The following is a 17,895-nucleotide window of genomic DNA, read 5'->3' on the forward strand; positions in this document are numbered from 1 at the left end:
AGAGGAAGAAGAAGCAGGAGCAGCAGAAGGTCCCTCCCTCCCTCCCACACTCCCAGCTGCTGCCTGTCACTTCCTGCTGGGTCGTCTGCACCTCCTGCCTGACACTTTCCGGGTCTGTGGGTCGTGGCGGACACTCGGTTCAGGACAAAGCAGCAGCTCCAGTATGAGGTGTGTCCCATTCTGTGTGCTGGTTTGGTCTGTGTTAACGGCTGTGGTGGTTAGAGGTTTCTTTGCAGGGAGCAGCAGGTTGCTTTGTTGTGTTTATCAAGGTTTCCGTATCCTAGCTTTGTTGTATTTCCAAGGTGTTTGTATCCTCAGACATTTACTAAGGCTTTCGTGGAGGGCGTTGTGTCAGTATTAGTTTATCCAGGATACTACAACATGGTGTAGGATTCAAGTTATTCGCTGCCGACACCCAGTTCAACTTTTCCATCACTGATATTGAAAATATAAGGGTATTATTCTAGTGTTTGCCCATACTCACCCCTCGCAACCAAAATTGGCTAGGGGGCCATTGAGACTTCGGGGAATGCGGTGGTAAACATGAAATGCGTCGTAAATACATAGTTTTTGAGTTATGGTGGGTTGAAAAATACCCTAGATGTAGGGAAATTAATATTGTTGAAAGTGTTCGTGACTTGGGAGTGTTGCTGGATTCCACTTTGACACTGAAATGTCAGATAAATAATGTCGTAATGATGGCTGGATATCACCTTTGAAATGTTGCTTTTATCAAGAAATACCTGGATGAAGATTCTGTCAAGAAATTGGTGATTAACATTGACAATTAACATGGCATATATATAAGGTGTGATCAATATTGAAAATTTAATGAATTAGAATGTGTGGGTCCTGCAGAGCGCTTCGGCGGAAGTGGGACCAGATAAACGAGAAACACAAGTTACAAGTTAAGTTAAGTATTTCCATGGGTAGTTTCATGAGCCTAGTGACAGTTTAGTACATAGCTTTGTTCTGTTTCCAAGGTGTCAACTAGGAATGTATTCTTAAACCTTTCTTCAGGGCTTGCACTCCCACATTCATTAAGGTTTTCATAGAGGGTGTTCTGGGTATTTCCATGGTAATTTTCATGAGCCTAGGGATAGTTTGGGTAGGCTTCCGCTGCACCGTGAATGTGAAAAACACACATAAGACCCCAACTAATCTCCTTTCTGGCCTTTGGAAATATTTGTGTCTAGTCTCCTTGTGTTCAGTAGGCACCTGCAGTGAGAGGAATAAAGACATCGCTGGCAGAAGGGTTGCTAGTGTTTACATGAAGTGCGTTATGGGGTAAGGCTGCTAATGGTGAATGAAGACAAAATAATCCTGAGAAGATAATCAACAAAGTAATTGATTCTTATCCTAAGTGGATTTGGCTAACCCATGGACAGTTTAACGGTAAATTTTTATTGAAGGTCACCCACAAATCAAATTTATGAAACTTAGAAGGTATTTATCTAGTTTTACAGACGTTGCATCACAGAGTTTGATGAGCATTTGGGTCAAGATTTTCTGCTTAACTAACTTCTCTTCTGTTGTCATATATAATATATTTTCCACTAAATTTCAAACTTCTGGGAAAACCATAGGAAAGAATGTAGAAATCAAAAAGTGTGAAAATACTGGTAGCCATGAAATGTGTGTGGGAAACCACTTGGCCTTGGGTGGCAGAGCAGCCCAGTGTGACAAAATGTGGAAACACAGGGTGTTTAGGAGGTTCATATATATCTACCTGTCTCTCCATGCTTGTAAGGGGGATCAAGGAGGGCAAAGCCTTCCCGCAGGTAAGAGCCTTTTGGATTTTAGCAGTGGGGAGCTGCTAGTTTTGGCTGCCATGGTTTGCTCATGGGTTCCCCCACACATTTCATGGCTATTTTGACATATTTTTTTATCTCTGCATTCCTTCCTATGGTTATCTGGGAGATTTGAGATAGTAGAAGACATATATGACAGCAGAGGAGCACTTCATTAAGTAGTAAACAAGATGTGGGAATGGAAGTGAGAAAATAAAACCGATATAGCAGGGCACTTGGCTCGGTGCTGCTACAAGTGAATGAATTGCGCACCTGACATCTTGCTGGCCACCAACGGAGGTGCACAACACAGTTTCAATAGTAACTCTTGCTGACCTTTCAACAGGAAACCCTTCATCTGTCGGGTTAAACCTTTACAAGCCTCTTAATTATCAACATCTTTTTGATAAATCATATTGGCAAATATAGGGCAAGGTCTGGAACATGCTTTGCCAAACCATAATCCTAACCCAACACTTTGCTAAAAAGTCATTTCCAATAAAACAATATAACACGGCCTCTGAAACCAATAGCAATAGAAGAAAACTCATGCCAGTTGATTTGTTTGTGTGAATCACACCAAATTGCCCTTGAGCTGTCTCCTTTACTGAAAAAAATATCAGATGAAATTATTCCTAGACTCTGGCAATAAACACTAATCAAACTTTGCAGAGTTGAAAAAGAATCATTGGTTCCTGTGGAAGGAGAAATCGCACTCTGCCAAGAACAGACCTTCCTCCGTACTCTCTCACCCAGGGAGTGTTGGCGCAATAGACCAACTCAGGAACGTGAGTATCCCGAGTATACTGTACATGGCACACAAAAAACTTTTGCTATGCACAACTCTTGTTTTGTAGTTTCTGAAATGTAACACAGAGAGGGCTTGGCCACTTGGAGGTGATGTAGAAGGGAGAGGTGCCACATAATGTATACCAGAGCAAGGAACTGTCATCCCTTAATATATAGTAATAACTCATGAATATACTTTCTTATAGTGTCCCGCCTGTCCGTGCATTCTCTCAAGCAGTTGAAGGCGGACCTTGACACCATTGTGCAAGGTAATATTGATCACTTGTGTATTCTGTTTGTACTATAATGGATTCTCAAAAGCTCACTCAATCCTGTAACAGTTTTTGAAAATGACATATGATTTATATTAGCACTTAACACTGGGATTAGGCATCTTTTGTTTCAGTATTTTTGTGTTAATTTGCATAGGCATTCCAGAATATTTTGTTAAGCATAAGTATTTTGCATCAAAGTTGGGTAGTATTTCTTAGAAAAGATACTTTGTACTATTTTACTCTAGAGACCAAGCCTAGTCAATCCTTCATACTCAATTCTTGCACTTTGTCTGGGGTCATGCCAGATGCATCGCAGGAGTTGGTGGCCTTACTGCAGGAGCGCCAAGGACTGCAAGAGGAAGTGGACATTCGCAGCATCACCATTGAACAGCTGCTCAAATTTGCAGAGAAGCGGCAGCTGCAGCTTGGAGAACCTTTGGCAATACAGATGAGTGTGGTGCAGAACCGGTGTCCTAACACTGCCTCTGAAAGCAGGCTGTGCTAGGACCAAGGGTAATAATAAGTTCTGCTTTCAGCTGCAGTTACTTCCTCCATAGAAATGTTGGTAGTAACTGCAGAAATATTGGTAACTTACATTCCTTAAAGACACTGGAAAAGACTTAAATTTAATTATCTAATTATATGGAAAGTTAATAATTAGTATTTAAAATTTTGCTGTAAAAGCAAAAATTTATTTGTTTTGTAACTTTTAATTATATTTATTTTTATCTAGGTTTTCAGTTGAGTTAGGTGAGGTGATCTTAGATTTTATCAACTCTTAAGGCAGCTGGCCTTTGTATTTTTATTTTGAATTTTAGTATACTCTATTGGTAAAATTTTGTGCGTAGGTGGTTCAAGAGATAATGTTTGGTATTTACAGAAGTGATATATTATTTACTAGTAACTCAGTCATGAAAAAAGTAATACTTGACCAGAAGAATGAGCATTTTAAATATTATTCATAATTTTACCTAATTTATTTTAAAGGGGAAAAGGGAGACAAATTGAGCAGTGAATAAGCTGAAATGTTTTCAGTAGAAGAGAGCTTACACACACAAGTTTTTTGAAGATCCATGAACGGAGAAGCTTAGGGCAAGTTGAGTAGGTGGAATGCATTTACTTTAAAAGGACATATCCTTGGAAAGCAAACTGGAGATGCATCATTTTTAAGTTTGGACACCTGACCTGTTAATCCAATAAATCTGCATGTTAATACAAACTTCAAACATGCAACAGTCAGTCACTATGGGTTTTGAAAGTCCACTAGTGAGAATGATGCATTATCCATTTCATAGGCTGATTTTGTATATACTATTCTGATCTCTACTTTTGCTTTACAGTTTTTAGCTCTTTGGACTTTGTGTGAACAGGAAATCATGATAGTTGATATACTAAGAGGTGAGAATATACACAGCACTGATACTATTTTCATAACAAATGTAGTGTGTGAGCAGAAGGTACTACACAGCCATTCACACACTCTTCACGTGCCTTGACTTCAATGTTACTGACTGCAAGGTTGCTTCTTAGGTCTGTAATATATGAATTTCTAAGATATAGTCAGGACATTTTTCCCTGCTCTCACATGACAATATAAAACAAATGGTGAGAAGTTTAAACTTTCGTGTGTGGTTATTATAGTGATTCCACTGTTTCATTTCATAATCTCTTAAGATCAGTCTTGGTGTTTGTGATATTGACTATACACATGTAAAAACTAATATCACATTCACTGCAGGTTAGCTTCACATCCAGAGCTGTCTACTGCTCTGTTCAGTGTTCATGATTGATTTTGAATGGCTTCATTGGTGTTTGGTTTGAAAAATACCAAGTGTGGGTGGTGGATTGTCCTTGGCAGCAGCAGGAGTAGTAAGCTAGTGATTTGTTTTTTCAGTTTTTTTTTTTTTTTTTTTTTTTTTTGTCTGGTTGTGTCTGATGCATTCTTGTTTCAAGTCAAAGTTCCATAAGACGAGACAAGCATGCAACACAATAACTGAGAAATAATATGGTCAATCGGTCACTGCTAAAGATCTCTTGACCTCAATAATCAGGTTAGTCCACTGATATTTTGTAAAAAATTGGTTTTAGTGAAAGAAGAAACTACAGTAAACCCTTGTGCACTGCATGAGGTTTTTTATGCAAAACACCATGATTGGTGATATAAAAAATCTTTTGGGAAAGTTGGCCTCTAAGAACCATAGATGGATGTGAAAACATACAGCATTTATCTTGTCATGGTTGGAGAATACAGCAGAATTGTATTATAGGCAAACCTCACTTTTAAATGGGTTACATTCTTGAGAAACTGTTTGCTAAGCAAAATATTGTTGTGCAAATCCATTATAACATTAGTTACATGGAGTTTGGTTCCAGGACCCTGTTTTTACCACAATCCACTTCTTATAACCCTTTTATGTTTAATCTAAATCACTTTTTGTGTACAATTGTGTTGTGTTCTTTTGTGAATACTGCTGTGATGGTTGGATTTTCAACCCTATGAACCAGTCGCTCCCCTCAAGGAACTTCAATGTCTTATCCACTTATCAAGTACACAAGCCACAGCCTCAGTTAGTGGATGCAGCAAGACAACCACATATAGAGGAACTCCAATAGAAAAGAACTTGTGTTTAGCAAAAGGGTTTACTGTATGATTTCACTGAAAGAAATGTATCATTCAACATGGTTTTAGCTAGTCTGGAACTACTTAATCTTGTGTATGTTAGTGATACAAGCAGTGGTGCACCACCAGTCAGCACTGCTGCCACCCTGGTGGTGATGGCTGGTGGGGCAAGTGTTTGAAATCTATTTTACTTCTATCATATTTCATGGGAAAAACTGTTCTACTATTTGATGACTCACCATTTACAATGACCTTGCCCAGATCCATTGTGACAATTTAAGACAACAAATCTATCATTCTGTGGCTGTAGAGCAAAGTTACCCTCCATGGTGTAGTGGTTAGCATGCCTAGCTACAAATCCATGGGCCTGAGTTTGAATATTGGATTGTGCAGTCAGTGCACAGCCCACCCAGCTGTTCATCCTGCCTTTCAGGCTGGTTGATACATAGGTACCTGGGGAAACCTGAGGAAGTTAAACTGTGGTAGCCCAAATGGTGCGCTTGCCCTGCGTTCCTGGGTAATGGGTTCTCATCCACCGCAGGCTCAAGGGCCAATGAGATGGAGATGAGTACAAGGCCCCACGCAGCTATAACTTATGCCCACAACTTTATCTGTGATTGGAGTGGGTGTCACTTGCTGGTGTGCACTGTTTGCTTGTAAGTAATCTTATGATCATCGAGTTTTATCCTGGCAGCCTTTAACTAAAGCAAAAGAGTAAACAGTTAATCCATGGAATATGCTTGCTTGTTGAACACCAAGTTAACTGATGATTCAAATACAAAAGCTCATAAGTGACAAAATTGACTGCAGCAGTTTGTCATTTTTCTCATTTCTCTCTCCAGTTCTGTTAAGAAAAATAACAGATTTGGGCACACTGGAATGTTTATCAGCCCAACAAGACTATTTTCACAATGATCAGGCAATGAAACTAATAATTATGTGATGTTACCTTTTGCTGTAAAGGTAATGTTTAGGGCTGCCTTTCTGTATGGGTCTGCAGCTGATGGTGATGTTTTCATAGTTTATTTAGTCTGATTTACTTATTTTTGACAGATCCGGTGATAATATTATAGTGCATGACTTTTGATTGTGATATACAAAATAGTCATTTAATTGTATGGTACATTGCTTCCTTTAGATGTAATTGACTTTCTCTAAAATGGTAGGCTTTATTTTTTTCTTATTGTTAGATGATTGTCATAGTATTATTGAGCCTTATAATGACAGCTTTATTTCCTGCATTACTGTTTTCACTTAGTGAGTTGCTTAAACAGTACAAACTGAACATTTCAGTAATATTCTTATGTTTTTTTAAAGTTTTGATGAATGCACCATTATTGCTTCCAGTTTAAGATAGCACCAGTACATGTAGAGAAAACACAAATACCATTGCTGAGGCAAAACTGGGCATTAGTAGTTGAGTAACCTCTGAACCAGGTGGTTATGAGGGAATACATGGGTTGTGTGTAAAAGTGCCAGTAATTAGTAAGTAAAGTATTATTCAATTTCTGTACCTTAATTGAAGTTAATTTAGAATATTTTTTAGTATGCTCCTGTTGGTTTGGGGATTCTTGTTAGTTTTAACTGAAAAATACACTAATTTCATTTGTCATTACAAGATGTTTCAGGTGACCGTTGAATGATTTCAGTTGGGCACTTTATAAATCTAAAAGGGATGGGGAGAATGTTCAGATCTAATTTTTGCCCATTAGGAGGGGCCTAATGAAGTTATGTATTGAATTGAGACAGTGTTAAATTTCATAAGTTTTTTTAGTTTTAGTAATCTTACACTTCATTTATGCTTTGCAATGATTTGTTTGTGAAACATTATTTTCTAATTTGGATTTATGCGAGGTTCTCTTTAAGTTTTGTCTGTAATATTCTGTCAGTTAAATAGCACATCCACTCTGATACCTGTCATTTAGAATATAGGATAAAATCATAAAAAAAAGTTATCAGTGTTCATCTTGTTTGTTTCCATGTACTAATCAGATTAGGGGCTTTTAAGTATTGTTTTACAGAAGGTTACCATATATCATGGCGTGTAAGACGAGCTCTGAACCTCAAAATAATAGATCCCAAATATGATGACCATATAATTTGGACCATTAATAAATCATGTGGTTTAAACTGGCACTAATGATGTTCATAGCTGTACCCTTTCACTGGGGAGCCAGTCATAAAGCTAAGAAGATTAACAGCGTGTGATGGCAACTCTCCTCAAGGTCGCCACACTGCTGCATGTCATCCACCGCTCTCCCAGTCACCTGATAAGAGCCAAAACCAAATGGTGGTTCACAGCTCGGCAAGTCTCGGTGTTAACTTCAAGACATGATAATGTCAGATGATGTGAAATTTGAAGGGTTTTGAAAGCAGTATTTATTTGAATTAGTTTGACACATTTTGTTGGACATGGATATGGCTGTGTTGCTGTAAAACTACTTCCACCTCCACCTGTAAGCTCTCAGTGGCATGTGCCATTTTAGTGGTCACTTAGCAAGAATACCTTACACTGTGTGATATATGGTCATTTTCAGATAATTAATATATTTTATTTTAACACGTTTCAGTTAGTTAATTACTGGAGAAAACATTCTTAAGCCATAACAGTAAACCCTTTCCACTCATGGGTGTCACATTTTTATACACACCATGGTTAGTGAAATTGTAATTGGTGAAGGGTTTGGGGCACCTGGACTAAAGCTACAAGAGTTGAGTATGACAACACAGTATTTGTTCCTTTCATCACAGAATACTGTACACTTCTGCTGATATGCAAAAATGTCATATTCAGCAAGTAATCTTTGATGTAAATTCTCTTTACTTGAGGGGTGATATGCCTGTAAAAATTCCACCACACCCTTTGGCTGGTCAAAAGAAGGGAGGAGTGTTTGATATGCAGATGTCTCTCGGTGATTATTTTTTTTTTTTTTTTCTCCTTCAATGGAGATTACTGCCAGTTAGCTTAAAAAATGAGTTTGCACAAGTCACAGACCTATGATAGAACAGGTGCACATTTAAATAACCAGGAAAAGATAGATAAAGTCCACAGATGGAGGTGCTGTGTTTGGCAAGAGTTTACTGTGCATTATGTAGTGATAAAAAAATAAAAAAATCTTGTGTAGGAAGGCTTAGAAATGTTTTTACAATAGTCATTGATTTCTAAACACTCCAACTGTCTTAAAGTATTAATATACTTGAAAGGAAATTTAACTGATTTTAAATGTACAGTTTGTGCATGAATATGAATTTTAGGCAGATATTTTAAGGGTACCAATTTTTGCTCAAGATGCTTATTTTAAATGTGTATTATGAATGGAGGCTAAGCCAACATTGTCTGATAATTTTAATTGGTAATTGGTTAACAAAACTGAGAAACTATTATTTAACAGATGTCATGCAAATAACTTGGGCTGGGAACAAAATTGATATTAGCATCCCAACCCACTCCCAGATATGTAGTCTTTTAAATGAATCATATCATATACTTGTCAAAACAGAACTATTATTTGTGTATATAAATCTTTGAAGTTCACAGAAAGGAATATTCTCCTTAGTGGTGTGTGGTTGCTGAAAGCCCTGTGATCATTTATGGTGATATCTCTTATGATGCATTGGTAAATGTGTGCTTTGATCTTTTTCTTCATATCACATTTGGGAGATGAGCTACATTTTTTCCTTGCAAAGTACACCGATTTTCATTTATATGCAGTGAGCAGAGGTGCAAGTCCACACCACAAACCAACATGTCACCTGCCAGTGTTACCAGTGTTTGAAGTAACAATTTCTTTCTATAGGAAAACTTGTATTCATGATTATCAAGTAACATGTCTAAATGTAAACAAGCCTTATTATGCCATAGAGCACCACAGGGTTAAAATTGAGAATCTGCCCAAAATGTGTGAAGAGCTGAATAGCAATAACATGAGAAGTGAACATTTTTTCATGTATTTTCTTGGAAAGTTTTCATGTATTTTCTTCACATTCTACAATGGTGATAAATAAATTTTACAGTGAAACTCTTGGTGAACTCTACTAGATGACTCTTTTCTACTATATTATATGAGGCGGATTGTTCTATTGTGAAACCAGATTGGCGATTGTTTTTGCATTGGCTCCCGTGGGTCCTTTCCTCTCCGCTGCTCTGCCACAGTCCCAACACCTATCTCTTCCTCTCTTATCTTAGCTATAGGTAACATTTGAGTGGAAGAAATAGATATTGGGACTGTGTGGCAGTGTCAGGGAGGAAAGGACCAGCGGAAGCAAACACAAAAATTAGCTCACCAATCTGGTTTCACTATGATGGTGTATCTGTCCACAGTGGCAATATGAACTGTTGTGCCCTCAGGCTGCTTCCTTTACTGTAAAAGACAAAAGTAGAATGGCAAGACTGAGACAAGACTTTGGGAGGAGTTAGGACAGTCTGAAAACTTTTTGGAATGAAGGGCAATTGTGTTTCAGAATATCAATGTGAAAGTTGGAAACAGGGAGATTGGCGACGTGGTTGTAAATTGGGGTGATTAGAATGAGCATTACCTTGTTGATATGAGGAGGAAAGGGGTCAGTTCCTGTAACACTTTCTTGCAATATAAGTTAAGCAACAGATACGTTCTGAATGAAATCTAAATGGTAAAGCAGGTGATTCATAGAGCAATTAACTTTCTCTTATTCTTTATTAGAATTTTTGGAATTGCTTCTTGGTGCCGGGTGCCTTGCTGACCTTGAGTACATTGAAGCGGACAGTCTTGGATAGAGGTCGGCACTCTCCCACAGTCACAATATCACCAGGCTTAACATCCCTGCAAAGATAAATATACAAAACTTAAAAACATTACTTATATAACATAATTTTGGTATTGGTTAGCACACTCAGTTCATTATAATAAGATCCCAGGTTTCATTCCCAGACATCAGAGGCATAAGGACGTCACTGCACTGCCTTGTCTGTTACCTAGCAGTTCTTGGGTATAAGTTATGTCTTGTGGCCTACATCCTGGGGAGGTGCCCTTCCCCTAAACCTCATGTCACAGTACTGTAAGTACTAGGGGGCAAGAGGGTCACCTTCCCATTTTATTCAAGTCACAACATCCAACTTATTCCTGGTATCTAAGAACTGCAAGTAACAAATGAGGGTTTGAGAACACCGCCCATCCTCAACTCAGTCCTTAGATCAAACTTGGGATCTTTTGTCATGACCAGAGAATGCTATTCATTGCACTATGGCCCAACCCAAATATTATCCCTCTTGACTAGAAACTTTGTCCTATCAGTCTAATCACCACTATATGCAAGATTATATCTTTGCAATCCAATTCTTAACTAGTCAGGGGGGTTATGCCATTAGAGTTAGATCACAAAGATATGATCTCATGAAATCTTGGGTTGTTTGGGATCCTGCTGCCTTGCCTCGAGTGATAGATAGGAGAAAAAAAAAGGGGGGTGGGAGGGGACAAATACAAAAAGAAAAGCATCCTCTGTGGAGCTGCAAAGATCTGTTAGCTCTAACATTTTTCAAGAACACGAGTTTTCTTTCCGTGAAATCCATTGACATATAACTTAATACATGTTGTCTTTATACTTAAGCACCAGTTATAAAGATAACCAGAGCCTGCAAGGCAAGTCATTGCTCTTCCTGATGTTTACTCCGCCAATCACTACTTGTAAAAGTGACAACGGGAAAAGTTCAGGTTTTAAATGATTATTCTTTACTGATCTAGGCAAACATAATATATAACTGTCATAAACTGCATCTTGTACATCACATTACCTTCACTTCTCTCCTCATTCACATCTCTATGATTGTGAGTATGAGCTTAACAAAACATCTCCCCACAACATTAAATGGTCTTACTTTGGCAAACTTTGAAAATTCAAAACAACTGAAGATACAATAGAAATAGAAATGGAATTTTCCCACATGACTAAGTACTACACATACCTGAAACAGGGAGACAAGTGCACGGACATGTTCCTGTGGCGCTTCTCAAACCTAGGGAAAGAAAGAAAGGCATTTTGAATGTCATAAAGGATTACAAACATGTGATATTAATAACTACTTCATGGAAGCATTATTAGTTCATATGCTATTAATAGTACTATCAACAATGTTGCAAGCAATTTCAATGTATGGCTCCATAGTGGTACACCAACAGGATCTATGCTTGCATTTCTCTTCCACAAGACTGTTTGGAAATCCCAATGCGAGAAGTCCCATCTTAGTCCTTGGACTATGAATTATGAATATACCCCACATGCATAGACTGTTTCAACTAATATCCTATTAAACAAACATTCACCCCAGAGGCATTCTAAACTGATCAGAAGGAGGGAGGAGCTGTTTAGTGGCATGTATAATTATCAACAGATTGAATCACAAATGGAAATGGAAAGATGATAGAAACATTCATGAAAGGAAAAGTAGACCTGTTAATGTTCGTGAAACTTAGCTAAAATTATGTGGGATGGGGAAGTGATGTAAAGGCTTTGAGGTGTAGACATGATCTGGGTAGGGGAAAAGGGAAGGAAGGTGCATAATACTGGTCTAACCAGGAGTTTGGGTTTAAGTGGATGGACATGGATGGTGTGGTTCAAGGATATATTTTTTGGTATATCTTAATTAGGGTGTTTCTTACTGGTGCATGCTATAAGCTGGTAGTTATGGACAATGACTGCAAACAACCAGTATGTTACTTTCTGCTACTTACAGGACAACCTTTTTAAGACATTAAGTCTGCGTCAGTTTCAGTGATTAAACTAAGAACTGTGTCAGAGGTTTTCAGGTTTAGCAGTTAGCACATAAAGGAGGCACCCACCTGTTGTATTTCCTCACATAGTGAAGGTAGTCTCTCCTGATAGTGATGGTGCGCTGCATCTTCAGCTTCTGCACCACGCCAGTCAAGATGCGGCCACGGATGGACACATTACCAGTGAAGGGACACTTCTTGTCAATATAGGTCCCCTCAATGGCCTACAAAATAAGTAACATTAACCAATGAACTCTACTGAAAACACTTTCTAAAATAATGCAACTTTTTAATGTGAATTTAGTTCCATCTTTTATTATACCTAGAAAACTACAATAATTAACACTATCCTTCACACTGCTCTTATATGATAAGCCCCAGAACAGGCCTGCATTTTTGAAGCAGCATGCAAAGGGGCCTCAAGAGTGAGACCTGCTTATCTTTAAGAGATCAGTAACGGGAGGTTTGGGTCATACTCTAAAACCCTTATGCCCTTACACACAAGCATAGGATACACGAGTGCTACCTACATTCAGAATAATTTATTAACAGCCAAAAGTAGATATAATATCCACCCTGGCAAAACTACAATGGGAAAACTATATTGATACATGGGAAAAGTAATGATCTTTAGTATCATAAAGATTGATGATTAGACAATGAAAATGTGGGAAATGTACCAAAGTCTAAGGTATTCCAAAGTGAACCAAGCGTTGTTTAAGAATGATACTGATGTGGTGGTGGTGGAAATTATTAGTCTGGAAAATAGCAGCTGTTGGATTTTGACCCCACTGGCTCTGAAGGACGGAGCTTTTGTTGATATTTATAATGGTGAGACTGCTCATCGGGGCGATAAACAAGGCAAAGGTTGATATATAATACTATGACTGTCACAAAGTAGCAGTCACCACAAGCATTATAAGCCCAACTAACCTAAACTCAACCTTTCCAAGTAACCAACCAGCATCAATGATGACTGCCTCAAAGTTTTGGAGAAATACAAATATAAAAACATTAATCAAAATTCAGTGTGCTTATAATTTGAACAGCCTGCATTATCAAGTGACAATAGTTCTACTTTCCACACCTCACCCCACTGCAGCGCCAACCTTCCAGCCCCTCACACCCACACACAACCCTTGCCTGCTATACACATGTTCTCACCCTCTCCTTCCATCACCCCTCAGCACAGGCTCTCCTCTATCTTAGGCTCTGCTGCTTTTGCTGGCTTAGGTAAGCCTTGATTAAATATTTTTCAACTTAATTTTGGAGGTGTCAATACAGAAAAGTAAGTTTCATAATTTCTTCTGATGCCAACTCTAAGCTTGGTGTAATACATTTTGAGGTCATTATTTAATATGTAAATACTTATCACTACTTATAACTTGGTTCTACTTTATCTTAATAGTCTTTATAGGGAAAAATAGATAACATGAAAAATTCCTTTAACTACAAAATCTTATCAAAAGCACATTCCATTCTTTATATTATTTATCATATCATAAGTTAAATAATATTTAAAGTGTTTGATATGTTGTGCATAAAGTATTCCAAAAGTGCAAACTACTTGTGCCTTTACTACTTTAATATTTATCTCAAAATATATCAGTGCTAGGACAGAATTGACAGGCAGCTGATGGCTTCTTTGTACTGTGATGTTGAAAACAATAAATAGTGTGTGATTTGTTACACAAAATGGCAAGTTAATCCACACATCTTGGTAAATAACTACTGAATGTGAAAACACTAAATGCATGCAACTCCTATGCTTAAAGGGGTACCTGTGGGAAGGGATACTATCTAAGGGACATAGAAACAAAGCCACTACGCTACTACCTCTCTGGGGGTCTTGAAGCCCAAGCCAACCTTGCGCAGATGGCGCTTGGCTTTGCCGCCCTTCTCACGTACTGCCTTGGAGTTAAGGAAGACAGTAGGCTGCTTCTGGAAAGCCTTCTCCGTCTGCAACAACAACAACCATGCGGGTGCTAAGGTTAGGTTCACACACACACACTCTCACACGCGCACGCCATGCTTGGAGGTGGAGTGCCAGGTCAGCTGCAGCACCAATGAGTAAGGTGAAGGAAAGAACTACCACACATCCTCATGGTCAGAACCTTGGCTCTCCACCAGATACTTAATGATCTGCACTATGACCATAACAGCCAGTTCATCCCTGTGAAGAGGCAAGGTTGAGCCAGAGTGATGAGAGGCCTCGTGATGTCCTTTTAGTGAGCCAGCATGCCTGGGTGGGGGCAGAGCTGGCTTACCTCACGGGGAGCCTTGAAGCCTAGCCCCACCTGGCGGGTGTGCCTCAGCCCCCTAGGACGCTTCCCCAGAACCTTCTTGCGGTTCAGGAAAACAAGTGGGTGTTTCTGGAAGGCTCGCTCATTCTGCAACCACCTGCTGGGTTAATGTCTGTACCTCCCTAGCTATGTCACCCTCAACCTTTAGAACTCTCACAGCCATTTATGTAGCAATTCAGAAAGGAAGCGAGAAAAAGTAAGTCTAAATCAAATTGGTAAAGACTTAATGCTTTGTAATTAAATTCAGTCAAAAAAATTTGTATTGTTTATATTCACCTAATCTAAAGTTATCTGGATCTTTCTCCCCACCGAGTTTCAATACTTACCTTATGAATAGAGGCACCATTGTTACATGATCGATTGTTTATAGAATTGAACTTTCCCTTTCAAAAATCCATATATGATCCCCAACATGTTAAACGATCTATTTGTAGTGCAATGACAGAATCACGAGGTGGTGCAATTACATGATCATCACACCCACCCACAGTGGCATTACAATCACGGGCGTACTACACTGCACAGGGCAGAGTATTTCCTACCCTCAGTCTGTCTCAAGTTGAATGTCTATAATTTTTTCTTATGATGGAAATGATCCATATGCAACATGTAGTGGTACCATTGTGCACAATAAAAAAGGCTTTGGCACCTTACTGCCGGATGTACTAGACCAGGAAGAATAATCCAAACAATTTGATAATCTGAATGACTTTCAGTCCACTGATATCTGGATTACTGGACTTTTGCTGTAAAGGCAAGCTATTGCAGTGTCTCTCACCTACAACTGATGAAAACACAATGTGCTGGGAATACTGAAAGTTTTGTTCCACCCAAGGAATTACTAACTTATGCTTCAAATACTATGTGTGTGGCCAAGATATAAATTATAACTGTTCTGTCACACATTTTCACATGGTATGAGTAGAACATGATAAGGTGATGCTCCTGACAAGCTTCAATCAGAGAACTACAGATGTTGACCATTTGCTCTCAAAGTGGGCATGTGATGCCCACCGTGCCACCACTCCAAAACAAACAAAACTTATAATAGGAGTCAGTCTGTGGTGTATACTCAGTGGTTTACTAATCCAAGTTTTGTTAATAATTATTTGTTGAGTATTGTAAATGAAATCTATACCACCTTAAAATCCATGTGTGTATGGGTTATACTAGGACACAGACAGGAGACTGTGACCAATGGGACACCCTTAGTTACTCTCGTCCCTTAGCGAAACTCTGGCAGTAGAGGCACTGCCAAAGTATTAGAAAGGACACATATCACTGCATAATGCTGCTCCCCCTTATCCTGTAACTAAACCAACAGTAACTGAACAATAAAGTAAAGAAGCATTTTATACATTTCCTTACTTTATAAGATCTCATGAGTTAGACTATTTTTCTCACATATGCAAGTGTTTCCTTCAACCTTAAAACCTCTTACTCCATGAAAGGTTCAGGGGGAAGGAGTCAGCCATTATATTATAGCAATGAATGAAAGGAATCTGACAAATATGTTAACCTTGAGAAAATAATTATAGCTAAATAAAATAATAAATAGTAGTAATAATTATAAAATGGTAAGACCTGCACACTCATTCTAAGCTAAATCCATGCTCCTATAGTAAGATTGGGTTCCTAATTTAGAGGGGTTGCTGTTACCCCTTTTAGACTAGATAGATGGCACAAATTGGTTTACATAAACATAACATATTTCACCATTATTGGAAATAAAAGAATCAGAACTTCTCACAATAATGTCCTTGTTCCTAGTAAATAATAATAATAATAATTACAAACCCAAGTTAATCATGAGACCAACATGTACCAAATTAACTAGAAACACTGATATGTAGCCAATTGTTGTGAGACCATTGGAAAGAGTGTAGAGATCAAAATAACTGTAATAATAGCCATGAAATATACGTGGGAACCATGGAGGTAGAATTGGTGGAGTTGACATCAGCCTTAAAAAGTGAATCCGCCGAGCTGTCATTTTTACGGCCAGGTGTCAGGAGTTGTCAGGTCAGGCTCCATCTTAATGGGCTCGGCCAGGCTTGCCCAGCTGGATTTCCGCAAGGCCTATGAGAGGTCTACGAGGCCTTGATTTCGTCAGCTGTATGGATTCATTGTAGTACTCATTTGTAATTCAGATAAAGCTGAGGTGAGGTCATGGAGGTGAGGTTTTCAAGTTATGTCTATCCTCTAAGTTTTACAAAAATATCTTAGTAAAATAAAAGGTATTTATGAAATATATACCACATCAATAAATGAACGGTAATCGAAAACACCACCATCAGAACGGATGTGATGGGGTCTGGAGGTAGTGGCCGTGAACCCTCGCCCATGCCGGGTATCCCCCATCTTGTGGCCGTCAAAGTGTCAGCTCGGCAGCTTCACCTCAATGAATGGGATTAGTGGGCCGTGTCGACTCCACCAATTCTACCTTCATGGTGGGAACCCATGTGTCTGCAGGCAGCATAAACCTGTGGCTCACCACCATAGACTATTACACTGCCAGTGACAATGGTGCAACACAAAACCTATCACACATATTTATTGTAAAAAATTAACAAATCTAACCAAACTAAATCTAGCCTAACCTACCTATGGTTAATATTTGACATGGACGTATTATGATTATTATCCATTGCACATCCGATGCCTCTAAACACTAAAGAGCTTAAGGACAATCAAATGAGTGAAAACACCAAAAACAGGAAACAGTAATATAGGAAATACCCTAAATTATGGAAAATAACCCATCAAAAGTGAAAAAACAACCTTCACAATTATATTTCCCACATCGACCTCTATAAATTAAACTGGGAATGACCTGACCAAGCCCCACGAGGTACCTTTTTTTTTTTTACAGCACTGCAGTAGATTTTATGTATGCCAACCTGCCCTTAGCACACGGCTCTCGTTTCCCCAATAAAGTGTGGGCACCATCCTTCTGGGGCTGTGATTTGCTGGCTTTTTCATCATTACTATTATCATTACTCCCTTTAGCTGACTCCTTTACTGTACAAAATAAAATAAATAAAATCCTGCCCCGCGCACCGCCACACGTGTCCGCGGCAGGGGAGGTACACCGCTGATTTAACCTTTACACACCTCTCTAGCCGCCACCCTCCACATATATTGTCACCTCCATCTTCTTATTTCTTTATGATGGAATTTGGTGGCTCTCCCAGGCCCGTGAGGCGATAAAAACACAAGAAAGATGCGTTACCTGATCCATGATGGCAGGCCGGGCTGGGCTCCGTCAACAGAAAAGGAGGATGAAAAGCTCGCCCGGCAAAACACAGAAGCCAAGGTATGAAAGTGCTCCCAGACAAACCTCAGAATTAATATATATTTTGAGAGGATGAATTT

At 38.8% G+C, this 17,895-nt stretch overlaps 2 protein-coding genes across 3 annotated transcripts; one reads left to right on the forward strand and one right to left on the reverse strand.

The window, feature by feature from the left end:
* LOC127004642 (uncharacterized) lies at positions 1-9,498 on the forward strand. Its single transcript, XM_050872691.1, has 4 exons — positions 1-168; positions 2,463-2,578; positions 2,786-2,848; positions 3,160-9,498. Exons 1-4 carry the CDS (start codon positions 164-166, stop codon positions 3,357-3,359), a joined length of 384 nt encoding a protein of 127 aa, XP_050728648.1. The 5' UTR covers positions 1-163; the 3' UTR covers positions 3,360-9,498.
* A 630-nt stretch (positions 9,499-10,128) lies between these two features.
* On the reverse strand, positions 10,129-17,854 carry LOC127004641 (40S ribosomal protein S11-like). 2 transcript variants are annotated; one of them, XM_050872690.1, is made up of 5 exons: positions 17,753-17,854; positions 14,054-14,176; positions 12,287-12,441; positions 11,413-11,463; positions 10,129-10,273 (listed from the first exon to the last, which is right to left on the reverse strand). In XM_050872690.1, the coding sequence occupies exons 1-5, from the start codon at positions 17,759-17,761 to the stop codon at positions 10,150-10,152; spliced, it is 462 nt and encodes a 153-aa protein (XP_050728647.1). In that variant the 5' UTR covers positions 17,762-17,854; the 3' UTR covers positions 10,129-10,149. The 2 variants fall into 2 exon arrangements, with proteins under 2 accessions (XP_050728647.1, XP_050728646.1); XM_050872689.1 differs by lacking the exon at positions 14,054-14,176 and adding an exon at positions 14,485-14,607 and having other exon boundaries at positions 17,753-17,845.
* Between the last annotated feature and the right edge of the window lie 41 nt (positions 17,855-17,895).

This window comes from Eriocheir sinensis, chromosome 28 (assembly GCF_024679095.1).
Source record: "Eriocheir sinensis breed Jianghai 21 chromosome 28, ASM2467909v1, whole genome shotgun sequence".
NCBI classification, from domain to species: Eukaryota; Metazoa; Arthropoda; class Malacostraca; order Decapoda; family Varunidae; genus Eriocheir; species Eriocheir sinensis.